General features: G+C 49.6%; 1 protein-coding gene across 8 annotated transcripts in view; it reads left to right on the top strand.

Annotated features, from left to right (window-relative positions):
- The window catches only part of PLEKHG4 (pleckstrin homology and RhoGEF domain containing G4), a 52,336-nt gene that overhangs the window by 30,645 nt on the left and 1,050 nt on the right, over positions 1–20,641 (top strand). For 6 of the 8 annotated variants that reach the window (XM_039353571.1, XM_039353570.1, XM_039353569.1 and 3 more), the window contains 19 exons: positions 3,410–3,523; positions 4,211–4,334; positions 5,405–5,498; positions 5,833–5,919; positions 6,578–6,694; positions 8,682–8,780; positions 8,999–9,147; positions 10,691–10,829; positions 11,603–11,725; positions 12,327–12,521; positions 13,045–13,850; positions 14,554–14,803; positions 15,759–15,848; positions 15,966–16,190; positions 16,518–16,688; positions 17,170–17,347; positions 19,242–19,358; positions 19,448–19,693; positions 20,390–20,565. In XM_039353571.1, coding sequence (XP_039209505.1) covers positions 3,410–3,523; positions 4,211–4,334; positions 5,405–5,498; positions 5,833–5,919; positions 6,578–6,694; positions 8,682–8,780; positions 8,999–9,147; positions 10,691–10,829; positions 11,603–11,725; positions 12,327–12,521; positions 13,045–13,850; positions 14,554–14,803; positions 15,759–15,848; positions 15,966–16,190; positions 16,518–16,688; positions 17,170–17,347; positions 19,242–19,358; positions 19,448–19,693; positions 20,390–20,565 — 3,500 coding nt within the window. Of the gene's footprint in view, positions 1–730; positions 832–3,409; positions 3,524–4,210; positions 4,335–5,404; positions 5,499–5,832; positions 5,920–6,577; positions 6,695–8,681; positions 8,781–8,998; positions 9,148–10,690; positions 10,830–11,602; positions 11,726–12,326; positions 12,522–13,044; positions 13,851–14,553; positions 14,804–15,758; positions 15,849–15,965; positions 16,191–16,517; positions 16,689–17,169; positions 17,348–19,241; positions 19,359–19,447; positions 19,694–20,389; positions 20,566–20,641 lie in introns of those variants that run through there. The other 2 variants (XM_039353576.1, XM_039353573.1) reach the window with 2 other exon arrangements.

The following is a 20,641-nucleotide window of genomic DNA, read 5'->3' as shown; positions in this document are numbered from 1 at the left end:
ATCTGGCATTATTGGAAATGAAGATTGTGCTTGGTGGCTGTCTGTTCACTTTGCAGTATGCTAGTTTCCAACTGAATAGCCTACACCTACTAAGTCTCCCCAAAATCAGGAGGGCACGAAGGCTGGGCCGGGCCAGGCTGAGGGAGTGGCTCACACGTGGGCGTTGTGCAGTGCTGGAGACTTCTGTCTTATTGCACAGGAATGAGCTTGCAAATTGTGTATAAAATGAACATTGTGCTAGACCAGAACTCCCAGATTCTACTGCCAAAATTTAGCAACACAACAAAAGTTGTGATGACATGATTGTTCACAAAAAAGGAACAAAGCTTCTCACTCATCCCAAAAAAAGCTGTACAGGTAGTCCTTGACTTACAATCACAATTGAGCCCAAAATTTCTGTTGTTAAGTGAGACATTTGTGAAGTAAGTTTTGCCCCATTTTACAACTTTTTTTGCCACAGTTGTTAAGTGAATCACTGCAGTTGGTAAGTTAGTAACCTGGTTGTTAAGTGAATCTGGCTTCCCCACTGACTTCGCTTGTCAGAAGGTCGCAAAAGGGGTTCACGTGACCCTGGGACACAACAATAGTCATTTACATCTATTGTGGGGTGGCTGGCAAGAGCTACATGAGTCAGGAAGAATCAAGGCTCCGACCAGCCTCCCCCTCACCCCCATGGCTGTTTCCTAGTTTTCAGTTTTTTGTAGCTAGGAGGAAGAGCAGATGGGAAGCTACCAGCCCTGCAGCTCCAGAGAAAATACTGCAATTCCAACTTCTCGGGGCTTTTTCTGAAGTGGCAGCTGAGCCAAGGGGAAGTCACATGGCATCCTAAAGGTGTGACACTAGGGCGAGATCGGGGCTCCCCTTCTGCATGAAAGGAACCTCAGTGAAGTGATAATGTTTCTGCCTTGAGTTTGCCCAAAAACTAATATTTTTTCAAAAGACGTTGATGCATGTGGTGGGCTGCAGATATAGAATAATAAGGATGTAAATATCCTCTAACAAAGTAATAGGAGATGAGGGGAGAGGCATTTTTATTATGGCATTCAAGAAGGTGGAATTAATATGCTTTTTATTCTTGATGTAAATGAGTCTCTCAAGGCTGATTTTTGCTAATCTTTGTCATTTCCACTAGTTATCTCTTGTGCCGAGAAGAAAAAACTTAAAATTAAATGTCAGTGCACAGTAGATTTTTTTAATTTTCTCTGCACATATTAGCACTCAGTTGACAATGGGTTAAAGCAAAGAGTACATTCTCAAAGTCACACATGATTTTTAGCACATGATTGACTAATGGATTGATTATATGCCATCAAATTATTTATTCATCACATGGCATATCATACATGGACTAACAATATATATATTAACATTCCACCTAGATTGGTAAAACACAATAAAATGTAAATGTTAAAAAGATCTCTGTTCAAATATTCAGACTCCCTACTCATTGTATTAGGCAATTTCAACAGTGCTAACCTAAGCCAGGGGCTGCCAAGATACACTCAGCGTGTCTGCTATCTCCCCAGAGGCAGAAATGTTTTAGACCATTGCTACTCAACACTAAAAGATGCCTGTCGCTCTCTACCAAGAGCAGCCGTGGGGCGCTCTGATCACTGTCTGATTCGCCTCGTACCTGCAGCTTATAGACAAAGATTTAAAATCATAAAACCAATAGTTAAAACAGTGAAATCTTGGACTAAAGAGGCAAAGTTAAAGCCATAGGCTTGCTTCTTCGACTGCACAGACTAGAAAGTTTTTGAAGCTGCCTCAGCGGACTTGGATGAACTGACACTGACATATGTTAGCTTTTGTGAGGACTTATGTGTGCTGATCAAAACCTTACGTGTCTCGTAATACTAAACCTTGGTTCACAGCTAAGCTCCAACATCTACACTGTTCCAAAGAGGAAGCCTACAGGAAAGGAGAATGAGTGCTATGCGATCAGGCCAGGAATGTATTAACAAGGGAGATCAGGCAGCAAAGAGAAGCTACTTTGAAAAGCTGAGGAATCAGGTCTCCACAAATGAACCAGCAAATGTGTGGAAAAGCCTGAAAAATATCACTGGCTACAGCACACCTCCCTCTCTTGAATTGGCAACTGGCAGAGGACCTGAATGTATCCTCCTGTAGGTCTGGGAGGAGACCACTGTCAAGTACCGCTACCCTCTCCGTCTCCAAGGCTAGGTTAAGGTTCAGAATGAACTGAGACTTGCAACAAAGGTCGTTTTCAAGTTACGTTATTAAGCACAGGGTTCGCCGGCAGAGTAATTAGTTATAGCTGCCCAGAGTCGCTATGGACAGCAAGATGGGTAGCATATAAATGTAATAAAATAAGTAATCTGATGCTCCAGCAGTTTGCTGCAGTCTGGGAAGCAAGGATTGTAATGGGAAGGCAGCACCTCCAATCCCAATGCAAAGGACCGAGAGAAGAGCTGGCCAAGGAGCAGGGCGGAGGAGGACGAGAGCCAGACTTCTAAATGTGCAAACTAAGCAATAAATCAGAATCCAGCTGGAAGGGACCTTGGAGGTCTTCTAGTCCAACCGCCTGCTCAAGCAGGAGACCCTATATCTTTTCAGACAAGTCTCTTCTTAAATACCTCCAGTGATGAAGCACCCATAACCTCTAGTAGCAAGCTGTTCCGCTGGTTAATTGTCCTCACTGTTAGTAAGTTTCTCCTTAATTCCAGGTTGCTTCTCTCCTTGATTAGTTTCCATCCATTGCTTCTTGTCTTGCCTTCTGGTGCTTTGCAAAACAAGTTGACCCTCTTTTCTTTGTGGCAGCCCCTCAAATACTGGAAGATGGCTATCATGTCCTCCCTAGTTCTTCTTTTCTCTAGACTGGCCATCCCAATTCCTGCAACCGTTCTTCATATGTTTTAGTCTCCAGGCCTTTAATCATCTTAGTTGCTCTTCTTTGCACTCTTTCCAGAGTCCCAGCATCTTTTTTGTAATGTGGTTACTGATATTAGCTGCAGTATTCCAGGTGTAGCTTTACTAAGGCTTTATAAAGCGGTACTAATACTTTGTGTGATCTTGATTCTGTGCCTCTATTTATATAACATATTAGCTTTTTTGGCTGCACATGGCCGGCTCATGTTTAAATGATCATCCACTAGGATGGTCGTTGACTAGGACAATTTAAGTTTAAGCGATTGTCCACTAGGACTCCAAGTTCCAAGGTTTGGCAGCAAGCGCAGGCTGCTCCGCAATAGCAAGTGTAAGTGTGCATGTGTGTGTATATGTGTGTGTGCAAGAAGAGATGTTTCATCACCTACGGTAAACCTTATTGGGATTGTCCAGTTCAGAGCAACGGCAAAGAGGCAGGATAAATCAACGTGCATCTGCTTTGTCTCTGAATGCAAATGGGAATAATTGAACTCTTAGCATTGAAAGCTGTTTCTTGTTACAGAAACATCATCGAGTGGGACAGAAAAGGCCCACAGTGAAGAAGCGGATAACAGCAGCCTGCCAATGAAGAGTGTGAATTGGGAGATGCTTCGGAGTGGGGCTGCGTGCCTGCCAGGTAAAGCCTCCAGAGGTTGTTGCTATTTTTATGATTTGTGAAGAAGGCAGTGGTCAGGGAAAGAGTGATTTGCGAACCTGGAAAACACTTCCACTTTCTCACTGGAGGTTGGGCCTTTGTGCATTGGCCCCCTCCCCAAAGAAGCAGCCAGAGCCTCCGCACTGCTGGGCGGTCTCCCTAGGACAACCACAGTCTGGCTTTCCCCCGTTGCAGGGGAACAGTGGGCAGTCGGGCTCTAAGCAAGAGCAGGAAGAGCTGAAATCTTTGTAGAGTGAAGTGGTGGACCTGAGGATCTATAGGAGAACCAGCCTGAGTTGCCAACTGGGTTGGGGGACAAGCCATTCCCCCCAAAATGGTTTATGGCTCTCTGCAGCCAGACTCCCAGTGAGGGTCAGGAAGATCTGCCCTCGAAGAAAACAAGTGGTAGTCTATGTGGGCCCAATTCTGCTTTCAGAACCAGATCTATGCAGACCTGAGTTTGTGTTTCTCCTATTCTGCTGATCATTTTCAGCTTCTGTCATCCTGCTATTTCAAACATTTTGCCATGTTTGTATCCATTCATTCATGAGATAGGTTGAAAAAGGCATTTCTCTGTTTATTGGAGGGCAATACGTGGCCACTTCAAGGGGCCTTGGTTGTTCTTTTTGCCTAATTAGTTAGACAAATTAAATGGAGCCTCTTTCTCAGGTACCAGAGACAGATGTGGGCGCGCTGTGGTCATCATTACAATGAGGAATACAATTTGGTTGTGCCCGAACTGCAATGCCAGTGAAATAACCCGCCTTCTCCTGTATTTACGCAGCATTCTCAGGTTTGTGGGAAAAGGCAAGGCAGACATGGTCAACGAGTGTTCTGTGCACTGAATACTGTAACTGTTCTTTCAGTTCTTAGCTTTATAATTGTAGATTTCCAGCAAGTGAAAAAACACAGATGTGGCTCTTAGCTGGCTTTGAAACTTCCATGTCTTCTGGAAATCCCAGATACGGCAGCTTAGATATACTGCTATAATTATTTACTGTTCTGTGTAAATATTCTCTGATCTCCTCAAGGAATATTTTGAATAGCTATAGACCAGGGGTGTCAAAATGCCGGCCCGTGGGCCGGTTGCATCATGCGCAGACCGCGCGCACCCCAGCTCCGGCAATGCGAAAAAAGTCACGATACCTCGCGACACATCACGAGACGCAGCAAGTTTGACACCCGTGCTGTAGACCAATGTTTCCCAAACTTGACAATTTTAAGGCATGAGGACTTCAACTCCCAGAATTCCACAGCCAGCAACGCTGGCTGTGGAATTCTGGGAGTTGAAGTCCACATGCCTTAAAATTGTCAAGTTTGGGAAACACTGCTGTAGACCCTCATGATAGAGTTTGAAACTTGGTGGGGGAACTACTATTACCCAGTAAGAAACTAACAAACCCTGTTACTGTTGCCTCTGGCTTGGTGACACTGCCTGCCTGCTCGCCCTCAGCCTTGAGACCTACAAGGCCAGGGGAAGACTTCTGGGTGCTTTGGACTGGGGGGGGGGGAGGAGGAGGTGCAGAGGAAGAACTACTGGGAGATCTTTGAGGCTCCTTGGTGCTCTCTGAGCTTTTTTTTTTTTCCCCCCCAGATGTTTTATTATTCAGACTAGGTAACATCATCAGTGCATCACTAACAGAGATCATGTTACCTAGTTTGGGTAATGAAAGTTTGCAAAAACACCACCAAGCTCAGAGAGGACAAGGAGCCCTCATTTCAACCCTGGGCTGCAAATATTCTCCTTTACTGGTAGGGAGTCTTTGCCCTGGGAAGGCAGCCTGCAGGGGTGGAGGAGTTAAAGGAGCTGCTGGTCCGGATTAGTAGCAACCATGCCTGTCTCCTATTCCCTTCCATCCCCAGGCCGGAGCGCAAAGCCTTGGGCTTAACCATCCTGGTAGATGCCCGGCGATCTTCTCCAGTCCCAGCTGTCTTTACAGCCTTAGGCACTTTGCAGGTGAGACTTCCTTCCTTCTTCTGAATGCTGTTCTCCCATTGCTGGGTGCCCACTGGGCACACAGAGCCCTTGTTTTCCTTTGCCAGCGTCCCATCATGCCAGGTCTAGATGCCCTGGAGGTGCTGGAAACATTTGGGTAAGAAACTGCTCAGGTGTGAAGGGCCTGGCCTTAAGGCAAGCGGCTGCAGTTCTGGAGTCCTTCCACTTGGCCTCTTCCTTCCTCGTTCATAGAGGAATGGAGAGAACGTTCCTGCCAAATTCTTCTTTAGCTGGATGTCAAAGAAAACTTTTGACTGGAGCAGGAGCTGTAGAAAAATGCATTTTATCATTGCAGGAGACCATCCCCCACTGCATCCATAGAGCCCTGCTCCTTGTGGAGGGAGGCCGCACCATCCAGGTAGACGAACCGGCTGCTGTGCAGGTGCGAGGAGGTTCGGGGTTCAGGGATCCTCGGCTCGGGCTGGTCTGATTCTATAGTCCTGCATCCCGAAGCTTTGGGGAAGTTAAAAGCAAGATTTTGTAAAGGACGAGGAAGAGGTAGAGCAGCCCCACGGCAATCCTGCTGCCCCCTGGGTAGGCGCTTGTGGCCTGTGTAGACCTGCTAAATAGGCAGGCAGCCATTCCAGCCCAGACGGGGTCTGCTCCTGGGCTGCCTTTCCCCCCGGTTTCCCTTTTCCCGTCAACGTGCACAAAACCTCCATGTTTCTGGCCAAGGGGTTTGTGTTGCAGGAATCGGAAAATGAGAGTCTGTTCAGCAATTAATGTTGGACATCCAGAACTTGGTGGCCATGGGCTTAGGAAAGATGTCACCTCTTCCCCGTTTGCTTTGTGTTCCCCTCCTTACCATCTTATTATTTATTGTTTTATTATTTTAATGTGTACTAGTTTTAATGTTTGTAAGCTGCCCAGAGTCATCTCTAAAAAGATGAGAGGCACATAAATTTAATACATAAATAATAAACAAACCAAACTGGAGAGGTGATATGGAGGTTAGTGATTGCCAGTTTTCAGCCTTGTGCAGTATTTGGGGAAATGTAAGCTGGTCTAACGTGAGAATGCCTCTCCTTTCTCTTCCACAGTGTGAACTTCTCAGTTCCTTGAAGTCCCTCCACAAACATGTTGAGAGCCAGCAGCTACCCCAAGAATTCGGTGGGTCGCTTCCCTATTGCCATCAGGATTGGCTGCACTTCCAAATGGTGAGGCAGGCATGAAAACATAACCTTTGAGTAATCCAGAATTTCAGGAAATCTACAGTTCTATGAAAAAGTATTCTCTCTCTCGTGAACTTTCTGAATTTTTGCATATTTTGCCCTTGAATATTATGAGAACCAGGGTTGAATGTATAACATACATTTATATACGAAGTGGGGAAGGTGCACTGCTTCTTCAGGTTCGAAGGGGGCAGTTCTTCTGTGGACACAAAGGTGGCTCTCCAGTCCCGTCTGGAAGCGCAGAGTCCAGAACAGGGAGTGTGTATGTGTGTGTGTGACACCGGAAGGCCATTTTTTAAAGTGAGTGTTGTCCTGTGACGCCACTTATGATTTGCTATTAGTTTTGGCAGTGCCTGTTCAAAGCCACTGGAGGTGGCTCCCACTGGGCAGATCCTAGGGGTATGGTGTGCTGCCCCAAAATGGAAGTTACAAAACCATTTCTAGAATTCCAGGACTCCATCAGTCCAAAGTTAGACACACAATTGGGTCAACAGTGAATCTTCTCAAGCGACTTCCTGTCAAAATCGATCTAGCAGACAGTCTGGAGGATCCTCAGAACAACTGTTGCGGTTCTTAGGCCTCTTCTTGCCGTGGATGCAAATGGGATTCGGGAGGGAAGAGCTGGGCCGAAGCCCCTGCACGCCAAGGAGGCGATGCTCCCGTTTCCCAGAAAGCAGCTGGATGGCCCTCCATGCTTTGGGAGGAACGCTCTGTGGCCAGATGAATAGGACATTTCAGGCTGCATAAATGTCTGGCAGAAACCGAGCCCTGCATTCCGTAAGGCTAGCCTTGTACCAGGTACCAAGTATGTAGGTGGTAATTGCCATTATTAAAGGAAGCACAAACTCTGATCTGAATAAGAGAATTCTTCAGAACAACGTACCAAATACATGGAGATAATATCATGAAACCAGCAAGATCTACAAAAGAACAGATGCCATGATTTGGAATGAATAAGGCAAAATTCAGATTTAAAGACCATGAAAATGTGGTGGCATAACCCAAAACAAGCAGCTCACTCCTCCCCCCCTCCCTCCAGGCCAGTTTTCCAGAGAGAATGGGCAGGATTCTCGCCCAGCAGAGCTGGCCAGAGGCTGACCTCCCGGTGCGAGGATGGTTGGCTGCCAGCGTAGCAGCTGGAAGGAGGGCAAGGCTCTGGGATTGAATGTAAGGTATTAGCTTCAAGAGGTAAAAATGAAGCAGGAGTCTAGTAATACCTTTTCCAATCAGCCCATTTTATTGAGAGCCTCATCTGACGAAGGGAGCTACAGCTCACAAAACTTACATCTTTCCATACAGTTAATTGGAAAAGGTGCTAATATTCCTCCTGAATTTACTTTTTCATACCGGCACAGGACATGACGTGATGGATAACGGTGGTATTGACAGTGGGCTCGATGCAAGTGCCCCCCTCCAGCATTTCCCTTTGGGTGGATTTCCCCCGTGGCAGGAAGTCGGCAGGGTTCTGGGATGGGGGGGTGACACTGTTTATACATTGGTAGGACTGACATGTTCTGGTAATATTCAAGAGAACAACAGACCAAACACATACAGATAATATCATGAAACAGCAAGATCTACAAAAGAACAAATTCTGATGTTCTGATAATATTTATGCAAAGATAAGCAAACATTCAGAAAACGTGGAACAGGGTATATCGGTTAAGAACTTTGATTTCCAGATGTTTAGGAAAAAAGATTGTTTTCTTTGGGGCAATGGATTAAGTGGGGGTTCCAGAGGGCCACGAGGAGGGGAACGCAGGGGGTCCTGGTGCCCCAGAGAGGCGGGTGGGAGTGTGCTGGGAAAGGCTTCTGGCCCTGGGCGGCTCCTCTGGAAAGGCAGGCTCTCCTGTCCAGGTGGAGTGGCAAAGGAGAAAATAGGGCCTCGACCCCCCCCCCCAGAACCTTGGCTTGGGTTCGGGAGCTGCAGCAGGCGAATGGCTGGTTAACCCACGTGCTGCTGAACTTTCAGCGTCTGGAGCGCTTGCTTTCTGGATGCCAAGAGGCTCGCCTGTTCCTCAAAGAGGCTGTAGAAACGGTGGAGTCCAGCAGATGGCCGGAGAAACCCCAGGTGAGTTTCTGGCTCCATCCTGGTAAGAAGCAAAGGTTCCCTGGGCCGAGTGCCTGTGGTAAGGTGGCTTTTTTAAAAAAAAAAAACACACCCTTCTCCAACCTTTGGGGTTGGGTGCAAAGGCCCTGGAGGTGCCAGCCACCCCCTTGCCAGTGGCTACAAAGGTGGCAAGAAGGCCGGAGCCTGAAGCAGCCCTCCGTGTCTTTCCTTCACTCTAGGATGCCGCTGCCCTGTTGAAGAGCTGCAGGCAAATGATGAGGATGGTTCTGGATGACCCAAGGCTGGCCAGGTGGCAGCTGGAGGGGGGTGCCCTCCTGGCCAGCCTCAGGAAGGAGGAATCCTGCGGGATGCTGTCTGAGGACTGCAGGTGACCTTGCTATGGGAGTAGGAAGCAGGGGGGCCAAGGTGGGGGGCAGGCGATGCGAAGGTGCCAACTGTGCAGGAACAAGGCTCTTCTCCCTGGGAGTGTCCCTGCCATTCCCTTCCGTGGACTTCTTTGCGGGGATCTCATTAACTCCCCCCCCCTCTTTTTTTTTCTTTGGAATTTTAATTCTTTAGTCCCATTTGGCACTCTGTGGTTCTATAGTCACATGGGTTTTTTTTTTTTTTGCAAGTTTCCCTTATTTCTTTAATGAAACTAACCAATCATCTATGACACGCATCTTGAGATTCAGGGATTGCAATAGGAATGTTCCAATAAAACTTAATACAGCACTGACGTTATCTAGTTAATGTAATGTTTGCATGAAAACAAGCTCAGAGAGCACCACAGACCCTCAAACTTAATACAGCCACTGTGAGCTACACGTTGCAAGGCCATTGTCACCCATCCCGCTTAGTTTAATTAGCAAATAAAGACTCCTGGTTCATTTCTTTTTCCAAGAGTATACTTTACTGAGAACAAAGCGGTTACAGATTAGAGCAAGCAGAATCTGTTGGGTGCCTCTGATCAGTTCCTAGGAAAGAAAACTTTGACTCCATAGATTCAGAGAAAAGGTACTTTTACCAAGAACAAACTGAATGCAGCAAAAGTCAGGCAAGGTCTGAAGCAAACAGGTGGGAAAAAGACAAATTGAAAATATCCCCAGAGCCTCCCCACCCCCCCCCAGTGGTCAGGCAGACAGAGTCCAATAATCAAGCCATTGCTCCCTCCCTCCCCTGTTTCTATGGCAACTGGCAGCAAGCTTTTTTTGTATAAAGTTTTATTGGTTTATAGTGTACAACACAATGAAAATATAAAAGTAAATAGCAGAAAAGATGGGGAGGGGAAAAGGAAATGGAGGTGAGGTAAGGAAAAAAAAGACATTGGCTTCCGACTTCCTTTGCTGCAGCGAAGTATCAACTTCAAACCTCAACTTTTTACTTTTACAAAACAATATAAGCTAGCCATTTCAATAACATCAAGTCTATCTGATTGGTAAAACCCAAAATCAAAATTTCATTTTTTTCAACCTCAGCTGGCAGCAAACGTGAAGGAAAGCGATGATGATGTTAGCTTGGTGTGAAAACCATTTCTCAGATCCTTCCATTCTTGGTGTTCTTCTCAGCTTTGTGATCTAGCATGGTGTCAACAGCCAGGTCTGATGTTGACCACAAACCATAAGACAAGGAGGTATTCTGAGTCACACAAAATTAATCTAAGGACTTTTGGGAAGGTAGGAATTGAGAATGTAGAAAGAGTGCTTCCTTCTTCCCCTAGACCGGTTCCCAGGCAGTTGCAGAGCTACTTCGAACTAGTAATGGCCCCTGGTCAACCCTTCCATCTGACCATTTGCCATCTGTTCTTCCCTTCCCGTGACTTTTTTACTTCCAGGCCATTTCAATAGTGAGGTTACGTGGTTTCCCCGCATCCAAATAGCCCTGACAGGAGGGGTTGGAACTTCATTGATTGACCTTTGCTTTTCTCTCAGAGATGCTGTGAAAGTGGCTGGTGCTCTTTATGCAGAAGTGGATGAAGGAACCCACCAGCTGGTGCTGGTCTCTAACAGGCGCATCCGAGTCCTGGAACTGCTAATGGGATTGGAAGCTGTGGAGCAGTGCTTCCAAGAAGTCAGTGCCAGATGTTTTGCAAGGCTATCAGATGGGTGCCTTTGGGCTGTCAGGGCTGCTCTGAATTTGGGGGAGTGAAAAATAGCAGCCAGCTAGGCCTCATATTTTCAGTGGACTTTCTTTCGACCTCCAAGGAATTCTGGTAATGTGGAGGTGTTATTGGATGACTCCATGAGATTACTGCCAATGTGCAGTGACAAAAACAATATGAAAAGAAATCTCCCCTGCACCCCCATCGTTAGCAATGGCTGTGGTTGTCATGCATGGACTGAACTGCTCCAGCTCAGCTGCTCCCCTGGGTGGTTGCTGGGTGGTTTTAGGGGAATGTCTGGAAAGTGCACCTGATTGAGGGTAACATTGTTGAAGTCCTTGTTGAATATTGTAAAGTCCCAGGCCTGAGGTTGGTGTGTCGGTGGAGCTCCTGTTGTGTTTTTTGACTTATAGCTGTTTTTGTATGGGGTATTGTACTTTGTTGTTATGCTTTTAAGTGTTTTAAACTTTACTGAATGTTGTAAACTGCCCTCTTTTGCAATGGGGTGTCTATAAATGATCATCCACATGACCGTCCTTATCCTTCAGACCGAGTGCCACTGACACGGTCCTGACCTACATTGCTGGAACCATCAGTCTTGGTTGTCTTTCCTTTTTAGGGAAGTTTGTTGAGAAGATGGGTGGACTTTTCCAAATATCAGTTCAGTCCATAGTTTGAGCTAGAGGGGGCCATTCTTGCCATTGACCTGCCTGAGCCAGCATTTTTTGCTTCCTTTTCTCAGATCTGCAGCTGGATCAAGAATGTTGGTGAAAAGCGCCTCCTGGAGCTGAACACCCTGGACAATTCTCTGGATGGGCTGCTTCAAGCCAAAAGGCAGTGCCAGGATTTGGCACTTACGGCAGATGTAAGTTCTACAGTCCATGCATTCTCCCTCCCACTTATATATTATTTCCTACTGCAGGTCCTTACACCTTTATTAAATGTAACAGTAAAGAATGTGATACAACAGGACATTAAAGTGGTATAAAACTGTTGAATAAAAATAATGTTCATAAAAAAGGAAGGAGGAAGGAAAAGTTGGGAAGGCTGGGTGAAGAGGTGAGAGCATTGCAGAGCCCCCTAACCCCCCCCCCAAATTCCCGGAGTCAGGAATTTGCTTCTCACCCAGAGATGGGAAAGATGACTGGAGCAGATCTGGGAGTGCAGCAGCCTCTCCAGAAGGTCAAGAGAGGGCCTGGTGGCTGCTGCGCCCCGGGACAGCAGTGAAGAGGGGGAAAGGAAAGAAGGTCTCCTTAGCAGGAGCTTAGACCTCCTAAAGGCCAGACTTTGGGGGTGGGGTGGGAGAGACCTGAGCAAGAGAAATTGGTTCTCACTCAGACCAGTTTTCACAGCTAAGGCAGGACCCGAATTCACCATCTCCTGCTTTCTAACCTGGTGCCTTCACCACTAGACCAGACTGGCTCTCTTTCGTGCTTGGCTAAGGAACCTGCTCTGCTCTGTTTCAGGAATATTGCCAGAGGGGATGGGAAGCGCTGAGGAGGTGGGATGGGGAGGAAGATCCACTGGCCACGGGACACCAGTCAGGCTGCGGAGTCCAGCTGCAGGAGTACAAGACCCAGCTGCAGGGATTCTGCAGAGATCTGGAGGGCACCAGGAGTCGGATAGAGCAGGCGGTTGAACTCTACAGATACTTGGAACAGGTGAGTTCTTCTGAAAAGACGCAGCTGGTACTTTGCCTGCCAAAAAGATAAAAAGAAAGTGGTCTTTTCTACCCTCTCTTGTGGGCTGGCAATTAGCCTGTCCCTCTTGGCTGGTAAGACCCTCCTGGCCCTGAGCAAGTGTCCCACCAGCAGCAGAAAAATTGAGGGCTGTAGGGCAGGGGAGAAGTCCGGCTATATCCTGAAGAGGAGTCCCAGGGCTGCCTATTGGGCAGGGAAAAGCCAAAGGTTCCTTTGCCCTGGCACTGAGTGCTCTCTCCTTGGCCACAAGGTAGCGGTTGAGTCTCTTCTTTGGTTCTGACTTCTCAGTCCAGCCTGTAGACCTGGAATTGCCTGGAGGTGTCCCACCTGGGCCTTGAGCAAGCCTGGTCCTCTCTTTATCCAAAATCCCAGAAGGGTCCAGCTGAAGGCGCCCAGGAGAACCGGGTCTAGCTTGAGCAGCTTCTTTGAGCTCCGAGCGCTTCTTCCTTTCCTCTGAGCTGTTGCTTCTGTTCCTCCCCTGCAGGCGCACAAGTGGGCAGAGGAGGGGATGCGGTTCCTCGCCAGCCTCAGTGGGGACAACGGTTCTGCTGCTGTTGGGTCTGGTCTGCAGAACTACTGGGAGCAGCACCCAGGCATGAGTGACACCCAGTTCCAAAATATGAAGAAGCTGGCCTGTCTGCTGCCAAGCAGTGAGCCTCTTAAGAAGTGGCAGCTTGTCTGGTCCCAGTGTCAGAGGACCAAGCGTGCCTTGGAGGTGAGGCTAGAAGCTGCGCTGAGGGTCCAGCAACCACCAGGTCCTCCCAACCTGAGGCCCTCGGAAGAGGGAGAGTCCTGCTTGGCCAGTCCAGACAAGAGGAGTCCTCTGGCCAAAACTCCCAGCATGGCGCCTCTACCTGAAAAGCCAGCTCAGCTTCCCACAATAGACACTTGCAATGGAGCTGGAGGGGGTCTGCGCCAGACTGCTTGCAGCCACTCTTGTCAGCTTGCTGTTGACCCTCCTAAGCCATCGTGCCATCTCTGCGACGGGGGAGACCCTCTGGAAGCCCCAGAGGAAGCCCCTTCCTCTGAACAGCTCTTCTCCAGAAGGAGACTGAGGGAGGCCCGGAGCATTGACCTCCCCAGCTCAGAGGAACCTTGGACTTGGGCTGACCCGAGCCATTGTGGCAGCACCGGAGTCTGGATTAAAGGCTTAGAAGTCAGCAGCCCGGAGTCAGTGGGCGGGCCCTGGGAAAGCCAGCAGCCCCTCGGCTCAGCTGCCTCACCAGCCTTCCATCCACAAGAGGACCAGAGGCAGAGGGGCCTTGTGCCAGAGACGAGGAGCTGGAGCAGGTGGGTTTGGGCTGCGCTTCCCCACTCACGGCAGTTGGTCCTGGTCTGGCTGCCGATGGATGTGCAAGGCAGCAGGTAGCTGGTCTCAGAGTCATCCTCCCTGCAGAGCACGTGGGCCCTGATGTCTCAGCACAGCCGCTGCTGAAGGTGGAGGAAGACTGCAGCCCTTAATGCAAGAGTGTGAGGGACAGTTTGGAAGAGTTTGGGGTCAAGCAGAGATGGCTTTAACATGGGGGAGAAGTCTCTGTGCCTTGCCTGGTCCAAGAAGTTCTGTTTATTTGTGTTGTATCTATTGATGTCAGCATCTTTACCTCTTGCCAAAGTCTCATGCAGATAATGGTACCCAAGCAGGTGAGCTTGTTCTTCCAGGGACAGCTGTTGGCTCCTTCCTTGGATTCCATTACCAAGCCCTGAGTCTTTCCTGAGAAATGCAAAAGTCCCCCAAGGACAGAGCTCCCCGTGGAATGAAAGGTGGTGGATGTCAGCATGGGAGGGCGTCTTTCCCTTGCTCTCACATAACCAGGACTGGCCGGCTCCAGTGGGGGATGTCGGTTGCCAGCTTGTGACACCGTGATGGCCCTGCAGCTTTAAGGCTCTTTTCTCTTGGCCCCTGGAGGGGCAGATGACCCAGGCAAAGGTTGGATACAGCGCTTTGATGAGGCATCATGCCGAAATGCCCTAGCCTGCTTTTTCTGTATTGCAGCAAACCGCAGCATATTATGGAGGAGATGGTGAGGACAGAGCAGGAGTACGTGCGATCTTTGCGCTACATCCTTGACCACTATTTTCCTGAAATGGAGCGGGTGGACCTGCCTCAAGACCTGAGGGGAAAGCGAAGTGTCATTTTTGGGAATTTGGAGAAGATGTACAACTTCCACAGCCAGTATTTCCTGAGAGAATTGGAGCACTGTTGCAGCCATCCTCTGCGAGTCAGCCATTGCTTCCTGAGACATGTAAGCAAGGAGGGCTTTCCTGGGTGAAGCAGGGCTGGGGGATCCGTGGCAGCACAATGGGGAGGAGAAGGTGAGCCGGTGGCCGAGAGCTGCTGCAAGAGAGGGAAGGAGCTGAGCCCATGAGGGAAGTTCTGGGCAGGCTCCAGCAGAGTTCCCTGCTGGGTGCAGCTGCTGTTCAAAGGCGGCGGCGGACCCCACCCCTCCCTGCACTCAGGGCAGAGAGCAGCCCCAGAGGAGTGCTAGGAAAGCCACCGTGCCCTTTGGCTGCCTGCTTTTCCTGCCTATTCGCCCTTTGTGGAAACTGCCATTAGAATCACTGCCTTCCCAGCATCCTCTTGGCGCCAGTGTCAGTTCGGTCCCAGGCTTTTTAGAGAAGCCAGTGACTTTAATCTTTTCACAACAGGCTTAGAAAACTCTCCAGACTGGTTTTCCTTGTTCGCTCAAGCTGCCTTTCTGATCTTTTTTTGGTTCATGATGAATTGCTGTTCAAAATGGTCCGATCTAGAGCAAATTTGCAGCCCGGGAATGTCCCTGAAGCGTGCCAGTAAAATTTCTTTTGAGCGTAAAAAATTGACCCTTCATAATGTTATTCTTGCCACAGAACAATTGAATTATGCCGAGAAAAAATCTGAGTGCCATTACTAGAAAGTTAATAGGTATTCATAATGACTGAAGCTCAGCCCTCTGCGCAGGAGTGTCTCAGTCAGGCCTATTATAATGAGTCTTGGAAGGATTTCTGTAGGGGGATTACCAGGAAACAGGTTGGAGCAAGTCAGTAATCCTGGTAGAATTAAACATGTGTCTTTTTCTCTGTCCTGTACCCACTGCTGTCCTTTTGCTGGCAGCACAGAGTGATGGTGGTTGCCTTTTCCCCCCTACTACCTGAAAAGGTGTATTGTTACTGGAGGTGGAGAGAAGATCCTCGGCTAGACTGTGTTTCCGTCCTTTCTTGTAGAAAGACCACTTTGGGATGTATGCCTTGTATAGTAAGAACAAGCCCAAGTCTGACTCCTTGCTGGCCAGTCACGGGAATGCTTTCTTCCGGGTAAGTGGGGCAAACGCCTCCCTGGGAGAAGGGCGGCTGCCCTGCCCAGGACAGCTCCTCCAAAGGGTGCCGCACCCTGCCTGAGCTCCTGCTGAGACCGCTCTCCTTGGCCGGCAGTTCAAGCAGATGCAACTGGGAGATAAGATGAACCTGGCCTCCTACCTCCTGAAGCCCATCCAGCGCATGAGCAAGTACGCACTGCTCCTCAAGGATCTCATCAAGAAGTCTGGGGAGGCCCAAGAGCAGGAGCTGGCGTACCTGCGAGCAGCGGAGAAGATGGTGCGCTTCCAGCTGCGGCACGGAAATGACCTCCTGGCCATGGATGCCATCCGTGACTGTGACGTACGTATTGGCCAAGAAGGGTGGAAACGGAGGTGTGCGCAGGGCTGTTGCGTGAGGCAGCTGCTGCCAGGCTTCTGTCTCCACAAGACACACGCCACTGGCCAGGCGTTTCCCACGTGTCAGGGATGCCCTCGGGCAGGGAGCTGTTGGCAGCAGCTGTCCCCTGAAAGCCATCCCTCGCCCCACGTGGAATGGGACCTGGTTAGGGCCTCTGGGGAGAGGCGGAAAGGGGCCGGGCTTCATCTTGCTCGTCTCCAGTGGCCTCCTCGGGGCCTTGCTGAGAGGGCACCTGCCTTCTTCTGAGAATAACTGCGCTCCTCCGCCTAGGTGAACCTCAAGGAGCAGGGACAGCTGATGCGCCAGGACGAGTTTAGCATTTCTCTGGGCCGAAGGAAATGCAAGCGCCACATCTTCCTCTTCGAAGATCTGATCCTCTTCAGCAAGCCTAAGCGAGTTGAGGGCGCCCTGGATGTCTACGTCTACAAGCGTTCCTTTAAGGCAAGGAGGCCTGTGGTGACTTCTCCAGGGGGCCTGCCACAGTGGGTGTTGCTGAGCGAGGTTGGGAGGGTGGGCTGCACAAGAGAGAGGCAAGAACAGGCGCTGCTTGGCTCACAGATTAAGGCACCGTCTTGCCACTGGATGTGCAGGATGTCCCATGCCCAGCTTTTCTGCGATTCCTCCTGAAGGGCTGCGTTTCCTAGATGGAGCTTACATTTTGTGGCCTTTTGACGGAAAGATGATCTACCTTGCTGAGGGGCTGGAGCTGACTTTCTCGGAGCACTTTGCTCGTCTCACAGCTGCTCAGCGCACAGCCTCTCAGACTTGTTGAGAGGATCAAGGCAGGGGTTGCCTCACAGACATCATGGCTTCCTTGTCCCAGACCCCAACTCCGTTCCTCGTCCGCCATGGAAGTTGTCCCGGCCCCATGGGCGGTCTCAGCTGCATCATGCATAGTGGACTCTCATCTCCATCCCTCCAGATGGCAGAAATCGGCCTAACAGAGAACTCCGGGGAGAGCGGCCTGTGCTTTGAGATCTGGTTTAGAAGGTGGAAATCCAGGGACACCTACATCCTGCAAGCCAGCAGCCCAGAGGCCAAGCAGGCCTGGACAAGCGACATCACCAGGATCCTCTGGGAACAAGCTGCCCGCAACAAAGGCCAGTTCCCACCCAGGCTCTCCATTTGGCTTCCAATAAGGAGTGGGGCGCATGAGAGAGTCCTAGGGAGCAGACCATAAGTAAGGTCCTTAGCCAGAACCTGCTAGGGACTGAGGGGGGGGGGAGAGGGTGCGAGACAGCAGGACGGGTACCTTGACCAGGTGAAGGAGAGTTAGGTCAGTGCAGCTTCTCGTGCCAATAGGCACCAAAAGAGGGTCTACCTCCAGGTTCCCTCTTCCCTTCAAGGCAAAAGTGCTGGCGTTGCCGTATTTAGGCATCTCCAGGACTGCTGATGAAACTGTTACAGGCGGTTTTCTGACTTGTGGAAGGGCCTGGAATGGTTTTCACAGGAGAAGAGGCTACTCTGGAAAATAGGACAAGGCTGCATGTTCTGGGAACAGGACCAGGACGAGCATGCAGGATGGAGAGGCATCCAGTATTGCGCTGGTTGCATGATCCAGGGATTGTTGTTTCTTTGCCCATGATACGGGGAACAAATAGGAAACATTAGAAAGTCTATATAAAAATATGATTTAGTAGCACGGCAGGCCCTCAGGTTCTGGCCACTTGTTCAGCGACTGTTCAAAATTACAACAGCACTGAACACTCCTCGGTACTTGGGCGCCTGGCTTGCAGTTACGATGTCAGAGTGAGTGGTGGTCCATGACTGCTCTCCAGCATTTCTTACCAGCTTCCCCAAAGTTAGTGAGGAGCCGGAAATTGCTCCTGCTGCTTTTCATTGGCCTTATTTTCTTTATTTTACCTTTTTTCTTGATATTGTAGGTATATCAAGGAGAGACAGATATAAATTCCTCTGTGAATTTAACTATTTTAACCTGATAACGTGCAGATGGCCCTCAGCTCAGCTCTGGCTCTACCCCACCCTTCTTGGCATCTGCCTAACCATCTAATTGTACTCCGTTCTTGGCTTAATTTTCTCCATACTGATAATAGTACTGCTTTTGCTAATTGGCTGTGTGTCTATCAAAAGTGTAGCTAGGTGTGTAGCCATTGCTAAATTCCCCTAAAAGTTAATTAAGGCCTGCGAAACTCCCAGGGCTTCTTTCTGCTGCATTCAGACCAACTTCTCCTTGTAGAAATAGGCCTGCAGTCGATCAATATTATCCGCTCCCCCCCTCCCCCGCTCTCTTTTCCGTGGCAGCCTTGGATCCCCTGGAGCCTGTGTCTCTTCAGCAGCTCCAACAGCCCCTTCTCCCTTTCTTTTGTGGCCCACTTGGGACTCAACTGCCTGATAGCTTCCAAGGCCATTTCTTCTTCCTTTCTCACCATAGGATAGCAGAATTCTCCATTCTTGCAGACTAATAGAATATTCCCTGTTGTCATCTAGGTCAGTGGTTCTCAACCTGTGGGTCGGGACCCCATTTGGGGTCAAACGACCATTTCACGGGGGTCGCCAAACAACGCAGTCCGCCATTTTTTTCCCCTTTTCCTTAGCTGTGCTACCCCCTTTTATTCTATTGGCTTCTGAAAGCCAATAGAATAGACTCTCTTGAATAGAGTCTAGTTCTATTGGCTTTCAAAAGCCAATAGGAATTGTCCAGGCTGTCTCTGCCCTGCTGAGCCCGCCAAAAGTCCCATTCTGCAAACGGTGCTGCACCAGTTGAGTAGTCCTCGACTTATGACCGGTTGAGTAGTCCTCGACTGACGACCGGTTGGGGGGTCGTGGCATTAAAAAGGTTGAGAACCACTGATCTAGGTTATTCTGGGTGTGTAGGAAACACATAAATGGGGGACAGTTGCAGGTTGCGTTCCGGTGGAGGAGCGGGGTGGAAGAATCGGAGAATTTGGAGTGAGGCTACACCCCCTGGAAGGATTGGAATGGAGGGGCGGGGGGCATGAGTGCTTCTTAACAATTGCCATTACTTCCCATCAGAAATCCGCACGCAGGAGATGCTGTCCATGGGGATTGGGAACAAGCCTTTCTTGGACATCAAGCCCAGTGAGGCTGCCATCCAGGACCGAGCCATCAATTATATTATGAAAGGCAGAGGTGGGTCCCTCTCCAATTTGCTCCCCCCACGTTCTTTGGCTGTCCAAGGCTGCACTGGTCTACATGATGAATTCCTCTCTTTGCGGCAGGCGCCAGGACTCGGGCTTCCATCGCTGTGTCTCTCTTTGACCACGCCAACCCTTTCAAGAGCTCTCCGGCCACTCTGTCTGCTGGCAGCCCATCCTCCTGCTCTGGGATTGGGCCTCTCAACCTTCACATGTACCCGGAACAGGCCTTGCTGCCTACGGTGCTGCCCACCAACCTTCCGTTAAGGGCTGGGGTCTGCCCTGAGGAAGATGAGATGGAGAACGAGACGAGCAGTCAGCCCTCTATGAGTACGTATCATCCCTCTTTTTCCAGCACCACTTCAGAAAACATTGTCCACCAGGATATTTCCTGCAACATCTCTCTTAAGTTGGCCTAATCCTGCGATCCCTATCAGCACCCAGAATTCTTGGTGATAATTTGTCCAGGTAAGAGCTGAAAGGAACTGCTGGGTGCTGTGGTCAACCATGGGCAACGTCACCTGGCCCCCTGTGGAGCAAACCTCTGCCTTGGAAGCCACACTTCCCTGAGCACCTTCTGAGCAGCCACTTCTCAAAGCAGCAGGAAGAGATCCTGGGTGACTCAGTAGGACACCTGGGGCTAAAACCTAAAGATGGGTTAATAAATGCTCCTCTCACAGTGTGTGCCCCAGATTCTAGTTTCATATCATGGCCTGGTTACAACAACATGCTGAACTAGAAACTGCCTGGTCCATTTAGTCCCACCAGCTTGTGATAAGCCCAAGGAGGGCTTCTGGGTGAGCTGCTTTCCTCCAGGAAAGGTCGCTTTGGCCCTTCGGGTATATTTGGAGAGGCCACATCAGCAGGGGGTTGGAAAGGGGGGGGGAGTGCCTCCGGGGAGGGGGGCAAAGGTAGGAAAGGCACCGAGGACGGGGGTCTGCAGGAGCAGCCCTTCTGCCCTTCTTCCAGCAACAACAGGGTTGTGTGTCTTCTCAATGTGCTCAAAGTTTCCTTCTTTCCCTTTAGCCACCGAGGGCTCTGAGTCCTCCCAGGGCCTGCCTGGAAGTGGCTCCAGCAGTTCTGACAGCTGCCTTCACAACTTGTGTGAGGACTGGAGATCCCCGCTCCCAACAGCAGCAGACTTCTTAACCTCCTCAGATATGGAGAAAGGCTGTTTCCCCAAGAACCAGTATATTTCAGCGGTAAGCAAATGGGACTTGGCAGGCCAAGCTGCCCCCCCTCCTGAGAGTTCTTCCCCCATAGCTGCTGGGGGAGGAT

Source organism: Crotalus tigris, unplaced genomic scaffold, assembly GCF_016545835.1.
Source record: "Crotalus tigris isolate CLP2741 ecotype Arizona unplaced genomic scaffold, ASM1654583v1 scf7180000018525.42219311030:4301911, whole genome shotgun sequence".
In the NCBI taxonomy this organism is placed as follows: domain Eukaryota; kingdom Metazoa; phylum Chordata; class Lepidosauria; order Squamata; family Viperidae; genus Crotalus; species Crotalus tigris.
The sequence above is the reverse complement of the archived record's forward strand: the minus strand, read 5'-3'. Positions and strand labels throughout refer to the sequence as shown.